The following is a 13,776-nucleotide window of genomic DNA, read 5'->3' as shown; positions in this document are numbered from 1 at the left end:
AGCAGGCCAAGGAACAGGTTGGTGAAGAAATCTGTAATGTGTTAGTTTTCTTAATTACAGCACTGTATTAGTGCTGCTCTGGACAAAGATACATTATCTAGTTATTGCTCAATGTCAGTGATAATGAAAGATTAAAGGTTAGGCTACTGAGGCAAATAAAAGTTACCATCTCTTTCTGCAAGGACTTATCTAGAAGTTCGAAGTTTTCAATTGAAAATCAACACAAATTGCCAGTTGCCAGATGTTAGGTTATTTGCTAGGATGGTGTTATTATGAACATTATTTTAATGATTTTTTTATGTAGGCTGTGGTTGCCGCCAAGCCCGAAGTGCCCCCACCTGCTCCCCACGAAGACTGGAATGAGACTGTGGAGCCTGTGGCTTCCTGGGCCGAAGAAGCGCCCGCACCCGCGCCTGCCGCTGCCACCACTTTCGGTGCACCCGCCGCTCAAGAAGACTGGGCAGCTCAGGTAGTTATATTTATGACAAATTACACAAAAGCCCTTTCAATTTACATGACCTTCCTGTGTGCTCCCAAGGTGACATCATACCATTTATAAAATCTAATCGAATTCGTATTTGTACGACACGGGAGTTGATGAATGTATAGTCTGTCTTTTTTGAAGGAGTAAGTAACCGTTCATTGCGCAAAAGTGTTGCCCACTTGCAAGCAGTGATTGCAGTCGATAATATCGACTAACGACTGAATGTTGGTTACGCTTAAGCATTAAATAGCTGAACTTGTTTCGTTTAAATCTTCATCGGCCCGTTATTCGCACAACTGCTGAACACAGGTTCATTTGAATTATCAATTTTTGTCAAGTTCATACACTACATATGCAAAGAGGAGACATATTCTCAAGTTTTTAATTTTAATTTAATATAGATAATTCAAATCCGCCTGTCCTTATTAAAATGTATATGAATAAAAGTTGACTTCAATACTGGTATGCCAACCGTCAATATAAGAATAAAGAAGGCAATAACGGAATTAGTTCTCATTAGAACGTCGTAACATTTACAATTCCGACATTTTTGCCAAAATTTTACTTTCTTTCACAATCTACCGTTATAACTGTCGATAACAACTACATGACTATTTAAAATTTTGTTGGTTTACTCCGTCTTCAAAAGACACTACATTTTTCTATTTATATCCTTCATCCCATATGGTATAATTAATGAAATTTGTATTCCCAGGTTCAAGACGAGTGGGGTACCGCCGCTGCAGCTGCGCCCGCGCCGGCCGCGCCTGCTACTGCTACTCCATCGTGGGGAGGCTCCGCCCAGGACTGGACTACCTCGTAAACGTCGCGTTTGCTTCGGTTAATATAACACTAAAATCGATTACTTTGTTTCATTTGTAGAGGTGACTGGACATCTTAGTTATTACAAAATATTGGGCATTGTAGTGTGTAGTGTATGCGGCTTGACATACCTACACACTGTATTGTGTGTCCATGTGTGGCTACACCCAGACAGTACAACGAGAGCGGTTGGCGAGAGTGGATGGGGTGTTACGCCATGCATGTCATTGCTGTGTCAGTGTTTTCAGGGACAAGCAAAAGAACACATTATTATGCACTGTGAAAGTTAGTAATGAATTAGGCACATTTAGTAAATAATCATGTTTATTTTGTAGCAATTTATGATGATTTGAATTTTAACACGTAGGACATTTCACAAGACCTAAAACTGGTCAAATTCATTTTCATAAAAATGTACTCTATAAATGCAGGTATATTTCGCATTGCCCTGGTTTGATAGTACCCTGAAGATAAGTTTTTTTAAAGGGACTTGTTTGTATAAAGAATAGTAGTACTGCTTTGCGGCACCGTGGTGTTTGTATTCATTTTGTACTGCAGTTACCCATGTTTCATTGGGTAAGATACCCTGAAAATAAAAGTAAGATAATTAATTACTAACGAAATAACGTTGATTTTTATGCACCTATGAAAGAAATAGGAAATTACATTGGTATACCTGTCTAATTAGTTTTAGTACATAAAGAGCAGAAATACATAATTATAGTACATGGCACTTGTCTTATTTTATATTCGTATTATAATCTTGATAAAACGTATAGACCATTGCACATTAAGCAGAACAAAAAGGGGAGAATTAAAGTATTTAATAATGTTCCTATTTATAAAATTATAAATAAGAATTAGACAAAGTAGCAGTTAAAATAACATCGTCTTAGTTCAGTCTTCCACAACGATTTTGTGCCAAAGCAGAAGCAGCAAAATTGAATAATTATAACAGTTTATCACTGACTAAATAAAATTTTAATAAATAAAAAACCTTTCGACAAACGTGCCAAATAGGAAATGAAAACAAATGAATGAAAAAAATGACTGTCGAAATTTTAAATTAGATCCTGAAATAACAAAGTAAAATAACCGATCTGTGAAAAAACTGCGTTATTTTGGAGATTTTACTACTGGCATACTAAGTGTGCCAGTGTGGGCATAATTTAGAAATATTCAAAGTAATTTTGTCTTACATAAAGTATGAAATGCTTAGGTGCACTGAGAGCGGTGTCAGGACGAACGTGTTCCACGCTGAAGGCTTGGATTCGCAGTATATGTGGCAGATGGAATACGACTTCCCCGTGCGAACCGCTATAAACGAAAAATGCTGTACTGTAGCCTGTCAAAGATCACTAGAAAAAGTAGCGTTGGACAGTACTTGTCAGCACTCTTAGTCACTGCGTCCACATTGTGCGTTTGTTTTATATGGAGTGCTGTCAGCACGCAGCGCTTGAGTAATAAGCGCCTAAAAGTATTATAGTGCATTTGTTTAGAGACACTTAACTAAATGTAAACAATCTTGGTACATCTTTTTATTGAAACATACTTTACAAATCAAAAGGTATAAAAATAGGCATGCAATTTCATACGAAGCTAAGTATTTATATTTTGTATTTGAAGGTAAGTAAAAATCATTTTTTAAATGTATATTTCATTAAATATACATCTCAAGACTGTTTACATTTAGTTAAGTACCTAAACAAATGGACCTTATAGGGTTCTATTTTTTTTTTAGTTTGACAGAAACTTTTTTATAGGTGTAGAGAGAGACTGATATTCCTGACGTAATTATTTTAAATAGTTTTTATTATAGGAAATGAAACAATTTTCAGACAGACCCATTCAGTCTCGTGACCGTGGGACTTGTAAAGGGCCCGAAACGTTGGTTCGTTGGAAAAGACAAATATACGCGATCCCGAAAAACAATGTTTCATTTCCTATGTGTAAGAATTGCAAAAACTCGTGAACTCTAGTATTTATTACTTCGTAATTAGATGGTCTTGAATTTCTAAGTAGGTATAAATAGGGATATTTGATGACTACATACACTTATAGATAAAATTAAGTGGAAACTATAATAATTATTCAATTGAATAAGTAAGACTTTTACCTGAAAGGCCAACAATCGGCAGGCATTGGTTTCCTTAATGCGAGTATTACATCTGGCGGCGGCGCGACGCGCCACAGTGGCACTACGCCCCACAGGGCTACACGACCTCCAAACTCTTCAGTATCAAGGCCTTTTGTCGCGCTAACCCCATGGATGTAGCTTCTGTCTGTATTTTGCGAGACTAGAATATGAAGAAAGTTTTATACCAAGGCGGATGCTTCCCACGAATCTAATTATACAAAGTTTATCATTCGTATTCAATAAGCGTAATTTACACCCGAGCTCGGTATGAAAACCGTATAGGTCATGAAACAAAGAAATATAATACCGAAAACAGCGATTGAAAATTCATGATATGCCTTTCTACAGTTGGAAACAGTGGATATTTCGCGGGATAATCACTTGATTATCCCTACCCCTACTTAGGGCTTTGTCTGCTTGATGTTATATATTTAGGTAGACGGTAGACGTCGCAGATTGTTATTTATACTTTGTAAAGGTGAGTCTGAGGAAATGATTTGATTTGCACATCTTTTTCTTTTATAGTATCAAGTGACGGGACGAACAGGTCGTGCGCCTGATGGTAAGCGACACGCCTGTTCATAACAGTTGCAGTGCTACTCAGCGCTTTAAGTCACAAAGATCTGAGGGGTACTGCCACTGCGCCCGTCACGCTGAGAAGTTGACAAGTCTCATGTGCCTGTAACTTCACCAACACCTTTACTCTTCATAACCGGAACTCAGTAATGCTGACATTACTGCTTGGCGGCAGAAATAGGTAATCGTCTTCTGCTGATTTAGAGTATTTCCGCAGGAGCACTACCGTCTCTTGACCAGGTATCTGTAGTATATGTTGCTTAGGTTCTTAACTTATTACGGCATATAGGTTAACCTATCATCGTTAACGATTATTTTGCACTTTGATTAGATCCTTTAATTTGTTTATAAGGATTTTTAGTATAAATTAAAAAACGGGTTTAAATGGTAACATTAAAAGTCCAACAAAACGTTTTAAACAGCAGCAGCGTGCCGATCGTTGTAAAAATCATATAACCAAAGTTCCTCTTTTTAACCGACTTTAAAAAAAGGAGGAGGTTCTCAATTCTACTGTATTTTTTTTGTACGTATGTTTCGCGATAACTCCGGAATTTGTGAACCGATTGTGACAATTCTTTTTTGTTGGAAAGAGTAGTAGTGGTCCAATTTAAATTTGAAGAAAATATTCCACCTCTAAGGGTGGCAAACTAGGGGATGGATCCGGTTTCGAGCACGTTCCGGTAACCGATTGTTTACTTTTTAATTTGAGTTGCAAAGTTTGAAGTCGGTTCCTTTTTTGAAAAATAATCATTCTATATTATACGGTATTATGGTTTTATTTTTAGCCTTGAAATGAGAACATTTATGTTGATTTGAAAAATTAAAATATAAAAGTTCAATGTAGTACCTATTACTTTTTTTTCGCACCCTCTCCGGTAACCGCTTTCAATAAAACTTTGCAAATAGACGTATTCCACGAACTTTGGAGGTCGGTTCTTTTAGTACCTACTCTGTACTGAAATTATTATTAATTCATAATTTGTGACTTAAAATGTCAGTTGAAAAAGTAAACAAAATATCCATTAGCACAGCGGAGAACATTGTGCGCAAACGTGTGTCTTGTGTTGGATACATCCAGCACAAACGTGAATACGCGCAATCCCTGAACGCCGCACGTAATATTTTTCACCGACTTTAAAAAAGGAGGAGGTTTTTCAAATCGACTGTTTTTTTGTGTGTATATTACGCGATTACTCCGACATTTGTGAACAGATTTGATATTCTTTTTTTGTAGAAAAGATGTACCTCAGTAGTGGTGTCATTCAAATTTGAAGTAAATATTTCCGAGTTTTCGATCTTTGTATTAATAATTATAACAAACTAGTGGAGTAATTTCACAAAAAATAATTGAATATCAATTCAATAAAAATTTAATTAATACAGTGAATAGCGACATCTCTCGCCAGGACTGGTAGCTGTAAAGGTACTAACTGGGTGATAAATCTGTCATAGATTTCTCATAGATGGCGCTACGACTAAAAAGTCGTTGAAAGACCAACTACAAAGACACGACGCAAGCACATAGAAAAATTCGTGAGGTCCGTTGGTTCGTTCCGTGGCTTAGTTGGTATAGCGTCTGGCACGGTATGCAAGAAGACGTCGGTTCGAATCCGACCGGATCGAAGGAATTTTTTCTGAGTGTTCGATCTTTGTATTAATAATTAAATATTTCTACCTTTGAAAATGGTAAATTAGGGGATGAATCCGGTTCATTCAATTTCACCCACAGTCGTTTAACCGATTTCAATAAAACTTGGCTTCTAGATGTAATTCTAATGAAAATAATATGTTATGGTGACCTAGAGCTGGTCTGATGATGTAAATGGTAGACATATGAGAAGAATTCCTCAACAGTGTACAGATAAGATAAGATTTTAAGGTCGGTTTTTAATATTTTGAGTCACTCAGCCCCGTACTAGGGAAACCCTGTATTGCGAGTGCACTTTGACAACTACAAATTACACCCAAATTCATGGGATAAATAAATGTAGGCCATACAAATATTTCTCCCAGCCCAGGAATCGAACCCGGGACCTCTGCGTGGCAGACTAGCATGGTAACCGTTCGGCCACGGAGCAGTATTAAAAAAATATGATTATATTTCTATGGAAGAGTTTATGATATAGCTATTTAATAGCTGTAGAGCTCTTCGTGAAAGAGTTCGTCTGGGGAAGTACTGCCACCTTACAACAGGTAATTTTATTTCCGTCGTTAAACAGTAATGTCAGCATTACTGTGTTCCGTTAAGGAGGATAAGGGTGCTTGCTGGTGAAGTTACAGGCACATGGGACTTGTCAACTTATGTTTCAGAGTGACTGGCGCAGTGGTAGCATCCCTCAGATCTTTGCGATTTAAAGCTCTGAGTGGCACTACAACTGTTATGGACAGGCGTGTAGCTTATCATCAGGCGTACGACTTGTTCGTCCCGTCACTTGTTATATATTAAAAAAATGCAAATTTAGTCAAATAGCTTGCATTATTTTATTAAAATGCGACTATGTGTGATATCGGGAGTGCCTACTTTACAACAATTTATTCATTTTTAATGTGACCATTATGACACGATTATGAATAAAGATCATTTATTCAAGCCCTTTGACAGTTTCTTCCTATATGTTAGCTTAAAATGAACTGCAGGAAAACCACTCATTGCAATCACTCATCCGGTCAGCACCGTCGACGCGGTTATCACGATCTAGCCTTTCTCTCACGCTATGACAAGCGTATCTGCCACTTGCCTGCCCCTGAACAATGCTCTAGTTTAATGTTTTTCTCGGCAGTGTCGTCAACCAGACTCTAGTGGCCTCGAGTGTGGCAAATGTATGAAAATATGAATCTTTTTCTCAACAGTGTGATTTTCTATTTTTAATAATATCAAGTGACGGGACGAACAATTCGTGCGCCTGGTGGTAAGCGACACGCCTATTCATAACAGTTGCAGTGCCACTCAGAGCTTTAAAACGCAAAAATCTTCGGGGCACTGCTACTGCGCCCGTCACTCTGAGACATACACATGCCTGTAATTTCACCAGCACCCTTAACTTTCCAAACCGTTACGGAATACTCATATTACTGCTTGGCGGCAGAAATAGGCAAGGTGGCAGTACTTCACAAGGAGCTCTACTGTTACTTTTTTGTTGGGGGCTACGTTCATAATAAATACAAAATTAGCTACTTATGGGTTGGAATGGATTTACCTGTTTTGGCGGTTTCTGACGTAATCATAATTGTTCGCCGGAGACGAAGCGCGCTCCTAAAATTAATAATTTCATATATTACGTGCAGAAGTTACTTGAGATTATGCTCGGATTAATTATAGGGAACTGCCAAAAATGCGAGGAATGACGACCACGTTGAGCTATCACTCAGTGATCAACTGATAGCAATGTTTCACTATCACGAAGTCTCGCAATTCCCGGAAGCGCATCCGAGCGACGACGCCTCAAGTAAACTTTTGTGGTTTTTACTTAGAATCCAGTAGAATGGCTACATAAACATGAAGGTACAGTTAGCGTCAACTTTATCCAAACTGTGAAACGAAACAGTCGAAGTGGTAAATTTTATTTGAAAGTACATAGAGCTCAAAATGTCTATACGTTTCACAAACCTGAACGATGCCAATGATTTTTACCTACAGCAATGAAAGTTAACAATATGTGTAGTTTTTATACATGTATTGATGTATTGCAAATGGTTTAGGTGACGTTAAGTTACATAACAGAGTGTGCTTTGTATACGGTAACATAATGTTGAATTTTGATAAAATGCGCTGATATTTTGATCATTCTAAACGTATAAATAAAATTGAATGTGTAAGATGTAATACGATTTTCCTTCTGATTATACTTAAGCAATAGTACCGAAGTGCTTGTTCGGCTCGTAACAATGCCTCCGCTAAATGTTTTATTCTAGAACAACATTCTTCATCAACTGCCGTTTGTTCTAAATCCACTGAAACAAATTCAGAATTTAGATACGAATATGACTTAGGCATATTTAATAACGCTATTATAAATCTTAGCTTCGTCACATTTTATACTACCCCACGGCCTATTAGTATTGATTTATGGTCAGCTTCCTTTGAGCTGATTCAGAATAGGATGATGTATGTAGGTCATACCGTAATCTCATTTCGTGGTTATTAAGAACTTATAAGAATATTTTTTATACACTTATTACATCATACTCGTATATACACACATACATGCTTAAGGTCTTAGTATTTAATTTGATTTACACATATATTTAATATTATTATCGCTTCTCAAGCAAAGGCCGTGGGTTCGAATCTGGGCTCGCACCTCTGAGTTTATCGGAATTTATGTGCGTATAAATTTAATTTGTGATGAGTTTTTCGGTGAAGGAAAACATCGTGATGATACACGCACGTAGAAGAAGGTTCACAACCCTAAAACGTGTGAAGTCCCGAACCCGTGTTGGGTCAGAGTGGCGGACTATGGCCTAAACCGTTGCCTGAGAGGAGACCCGCGCCCATCAGTGGGAGATATAAATGGGTTGATGATGATGTTTGATAAGAATTTGTCATCACATAGACACTTAGATATACATCATCATGCCTTTTTGCCACTGGGGTAGGCCGAGAGTGCGGATTTCCATTTCAATAATAATAATTTACTAAACAACCATATCAATTACTTGGTTTCGAACTAGAGAAATCATTTGAATACGAAATAAACTGCGGTGTACTCAGAACACCCAGACTAAAACCAATTTAGAAAAGTGCGGATGGCAAATTGATTCTATCGGGAATCGAAGCCTATTTATGTGTATAATATGTAATTGCTACACCCTTATATTTATACTTACGAAGTGATATTAAAGTATTTCGTGGAATTGTCTTCGCCATTAAACTTGTTTCGGGAATTTTATTAAATATCCAAAGATACACTGGAATAATATAAACTGGAAAAGTACATTTTGAATACCTAGACATTACAAGTATATTTTTAAATTATTATATAACGTCTTTCTCTTAGAATGTATGTCTTTACAAATAGGTAAGTGTATTATATAACTTTACTACGTACTCTTATCATTACTTGGTAGACGAAAAAGGTATTAATCCACCATTGCATTAAATTCTCCTATGGCGTTTTGTAGGTACTTAAAGCAGAAAACTGATAAAATGTCAGTTTGTATGTCGCATTGTTTCAAACAAGACAAATGTTTCATTTTAAAATACTAACTTATCACTCCAACAGCGCTAAACAACAGAGGGAGGCAAATCACAATTTTTCCCCGTCTTTTGTTCTTGGCCGGTGTTTGTTTACAACACACCCTGCCATTCTTTCTTTTGTAGAACTTTGTCTTATCTTCGTACAGATATTCCCAGATGTTTTCGCGTAAAGGATACGAGGATCGTGTTTCCCACGTCGGCGTCGCAACTTTTCTGGATTTCTTCTTTTCGTAAACTTTAGCTGGGAAAATACCAAGTGAATCTGTGACTCGTGTTATTTACATATTGCTTGTTTAAATAAGTGGTAGCATGTAGCATGGTGAGTAATTACTAATTAACTTGGTTAAATTATAATTTGTATTACATAGCCTAATCAGATAACTATTATAGATTGTATCTAATTCTATTCTAGCACGTTCACTGTGCGTGAATGTTCTACATTTTGCGGTGCTCACGCAACGTGGGTGTACCACGTAATAGGGCACTATTTTACACGCAGTTATAGGCTTGTAAAGCTTTGCACTTCGAAAGTTAACATTTCGCGTAGACTGCCTGTCGCACCCACAAAAATAAAGTCTGTGTGAAGAAAGTGTCTTTAAAAAATATTTTTTTGTATATTTGATTGATTCCCTTGCAAAGTACAAAATCATGAAATTTATACTTGACCTCATTGGACTGACTTATTTACTGTTGTTTGTTACTTTTTGTCAATTGATCCAGTGGGGGTTTATAAATTAAATATAATAAATATAGCTACTACTGTATTTGCTCATATATGTATTTATAACGTTCTAGCAGTAGAACTCCTCGTGAAAAGAGTACGTCTAAGGAAGCACTGCCGCCTATTTCTGTCACCAAGCAGTAATGAGCTTATTGCGTTCCGATTTTGAAGGGTATTAGTGGAACTACTGTCAAAAGGGAATTGTAAACTTTGTTTCAGGGTGGCGGGTGCAGTGGCAGTGACCATGACATTTTTCTTTTTTTTTTTAAATTAAACGGAGTTGCTCTTGACCACTACTTTGCTCTGGAGCAAAGATAGGATCTACGATGGAACATGCCTATTCAGTCGCACCTTAAAGAACTTTGCGATTTGAAGTTCTGACAATTGATAATCATTAAAAAAAAGTTTCTTATAATGAGAGAGCCTAGTTTGCTACGCGTCTAGACTAATACGAGTTAAGGAGTATGCGTGGACGGTTTAAATTCTAATTGCGCTAGCAATTGACTAATGAGATAGCTACGCTATTTAAAATATATTTCAGTTAACATAGTTCATTTGATATTTGTGCAAAAGGGTCATTATTCACGGCGTGACAGGTGGTAGCATGCTCCAATTGCATTATGCAAGCTTCGGTTTTTGGGTCGCGCGAATTAGGGACAGGGTAGCGCATAAATCTAATAATATAATTTCTGATTTGATAAACCTGATTGGAGCCGCTTATAGGAATAGCTTTCCTGCCCGATGTGTCTCTAGACGGACTTCTAACTTGTATTTAAATAAATTTTACACTTCACTAAACCTGGTGATAGTAATATTACATAAGTTTATTGAATAACCACGATGTTTTTTATTTTTATATTCAATTATTTTTTGTAGTAATGTACTACACTAGTTTGTTATAATTAATAACAAAGATAGAACACAAAGAAAAATTAATTTGATACAGTCCATTCGGACTCGAAGTAGCGCTTTCACACCGTGGTTGACGCTCTTCCAACTGAGCAATGCAATGAACCTACTGATTTTAGCAGAGGTCTCTGTGAAAAAGTTCGTTCAGGGAAGTACTACCACCTTAGCTATTTCTACCGCCAAGCAGTAATGTGAGCGTTTCGGTTTCGAAGGGTATGGGTGCTGGCGAAATTACAAGCACGTAGGACTTGTCAACTTGTGTCTCAGGGTGCAGTGTCGGTACTCCTCAGATCTTTGTGATTTAAAGCTCTGAGTGGTACTGCAACTTTGCACACACACTCACTTATGTAAATACTCTCTTTGAAACAGAATCTAGTATAATATAAATTATTAATTATAATTTCTTAGGTTTACTCATGATATGAAATAGGAGCATAAATAGGTGGCAGTACTTCCCTAGACGAACTCTTTCTCAAGGCTCCTCCTCTACAGCTATTAAAACAATATCAACGTTCCTGAATCTTCGTTTGGCAGTGTGTAGGCCTAGTTTGAACGGACCAAACTCGTAAACAAGAAGAGAGCGTATAGAGAACCCTGTGTTGCGGGTGCCATGAACACACACATAGAATACCACAAATTACAACCAAACTCATGAAAGAAATAAACGTAGGTCATACAAATATTTTACTCGACCCGGGAATTGAATCCTGGACTTCTGCGTGGCAGACCAGTATGGTAACCGTTCGACTTCGGAGGCAGTTATATAATAATGGAGTGGTAATGATAACTAGAGACTGTATTATTATTTATTAGTTACAACCCTACTTATAATGAATAATACTGCCTGCATGTGACCATAGCACACAGACGTACAGCACTATGAATAAATCCTAGGTTGTTTATTGAATGCGATGCCAAACAAACTAATTGTAGGTCGCCAGACCAACTGCTGACTGCGCGGACGTTAATATGCTTCATCAGAGTAAATAAATAAACCAGAAAGGATATTTTTACGTGCTATTTATTCGGTCAAATTACTGATGCAAATTATGAAACATTTATAATTATAAATGTTTAATTAAATTTAACAATGAATTTAAGTGTCTGCTAAAAGCAATATTTCTTGGGTTGGGGTAAAATTCACTTTGTCCTTGTAGGTAAATCACGTAATTAACATAGTGTTCATAGCTAACCATATTCACGACACCATAGGATTATGTTTTGAAAATACCAACGACGTGCCAGTCGTTCCCAAAACTGTAATAAGTTAATAATAATCTTGTTATTAATTGCAGATTCCGGGATCAGTTTATACCAAAGTTATTTGTCAAAGTTTGCAGCTTGTAATTCTTCGCCTGGTCTATGAGGTACAGTGGCGCTTCATTTTAGATATTTTATCATGTGATGATACTATAATAATATTAAAGGTAAATGTATTATATACGTTTAAGGAAGAAAATAAGATATTAAATTTGACAGAAAATACATTAACGATCAACAGAGCACCAGTTAAATTTAGAAAGCGGTGCAACTCATCCGTTTCTATCAACAAGAAAGGAAAAGATTTTTTTCTTCATAAGGACTACTTTATTTACTTCTAATGGAGGACCAGCGTTGCCAGATATTTTTATATATAACAGATAGGTTATATTTCTTACAGTTTTCGTAACTTTTGACCCTGTCGCCGATGTGATTTTTTAATTCAAGCAGTATTTGTTGTTTTATATACCAAATAGTTTACTAACGCACCTAAATTACAATAAAGTAACTCAGAGATTGCACAAACAAAATTAAATTAAAACAAATCTTAGAGCTTATTTTTTCTTGAGACTATGAGTACTTTTTTTTACTTAAATTTTTATTGAATATGATATTCAATTATTTTTTGTGAAATTACTCCACTAGTTTGTTATAATTATTAATACAAAGATCGAACACTCAGAAAAAAACACTCAGAAAAAATTCCTTCGATCCGGTCGGATTCGAACCGACGTCTTCTTGCGTACCGTGCCAGACGCTATACCAACTAAGCCACGGAACGAACCAACGGACCTCACGAATTTTTCTATGTGCTTGCGTCGTGTCTTTGTACTTGGTTTTTTTTTCAACGACTTTTTAGTCGTAGCGCCATCTATGAGAAATCTTTGACAGATTTATCACCCAGTTAGTACCTTTACAGCTACCAGTCCTGGCGAGAGATGTCGCTATTCACTGTATTAATTAAATTTTTATTGAATTGATATTCAATTATTTTTTGTGAAATTACTCCACTAGTTTGTTATAATTATTACTTTTAATATATATATATATATATATATATGTTTTACAGTTATTTACACCTTTTACAGTTAGAAATTTTGATGAAAAAAAACAAAAATGTAACTTTAATTAGTAATAAGGAATTAATTTTTACTTTAAGTAAATGTAATACGTTTTGAGTTTCTTTTTTATTTTTTGCCTTATTGTTCTATAGCAAGCCAATGCTGATTAAATAAATACAATAGAATTTTTAGAAATGTGGCAAATGAAATAAAAATAATGGCAGGTTTTAGTCGTCAAGTTTTTATTTGTTATTTTTAGTATATGTATAATATACTCAAAACGTAACATAATATTTATTATTAATTTTTTTTATGCTGTTGGCTCTACAGCTAATGCTCAATAAATAAATAATAATTTTTAAAAATAGCGTTACTTCAGAGATATGTTGCTTACCCATAGAGCACCAAGGTGGTGCAACAATATTTTTCTGCGGTTTAGATAAATCGCTAACATCACAACTCTCGCAAGCTCTTCTGTACGAACTTCTAGTTAACATTACCATGTTTACGATAAATAAGTTACTTCACGTTGAAAATAACAGTATGGACAAATCATACACCATGAGAAAAACCAACTTGAATTATAGAATTTTTTTCGGCACAAATTGA

The 13,776-nt window shown here is 36.1% G+C and overlaps 2 protein-coding genes across 2 annotated transcripts in view; one reads left to right on the top strand and one right to left on the bottom strand.

Moving 5' to 3' along the window:
• Nucleotides 1-1,346, top strand: part of LOC113228417 (40S ribosomal protein SA) — a 6,611-nt gene extending 5,265 nt beyond the window's left edge. The window contains 3 exon segments of the mRNA XM_026461715.1: nucleotides 1-17; nucleotides 305-469; nucleotides 1,200-1,346. The exon segment at nucleotides 1-17 is cut by the window's left edge and continues 4 nt beyond it. Coding sequence (XP_026317500.1) covers nucleotides 1-17; nucleotides 305-469; nucleotides 1,200-1,307 — 290 coding nt within the window. The 3' untranslated portion in view covers nucleotides 1,308-1,346.
• Nucleotides 1,347-1,688: 342 nt separating this feature from the next.
• On the bottom strand, nucleotides 1,689-13,670 carry LOC113228651 (SUN domain-containing protein 3-like). The gene is made up of 8 exons (XM_026462007.1): nucleotides 13,562-13,670; nucleotides 9,227-9,457; nucleotides 8,847-8,927; nucleotides 7,880-7,970; nucleotides 7,217-7,272; nucleotides 3,423-3,603; nucleotides 2,506-2,623; nucleotides 1,689-1,892 (listed from the first exon to the last, which is right to left on the bottom strand). The coding sequence occupies exons 1-8, from the start codon at nucleotides 13,668-13,670 to the stop codon at nucleotides 1,689-1,691; spliced, it is 1,071 nt and encodes a 356-aa protein (XP_026317792.1).
• Nucleotides 13,671-13,776: the final 106 nt, after the last annotated feature.

This window comes from Hyposmocoma kahamanoa, unplaced genomic scaffold (genome assembly GCF_003589595.1).
Source record: "Hyposmocoma kahamanoa isolate Upper Pololo Valley unplaced genomic scaffold, ASM358959v1 232, whole genome shotgun sequence".
In the NCBI taxonomy this organism is placed as follows: domain Eukaryota; kingdom Metazoa; phylum Arthropoda; class Insecta; order Lepidoptera; family Cosmopterigidae; genus Hyposmocoma; species Hyposmocoma kahamanoa.
This window is presented reverse-complemented; position numbering and strand designations above follow the sequence as displayed.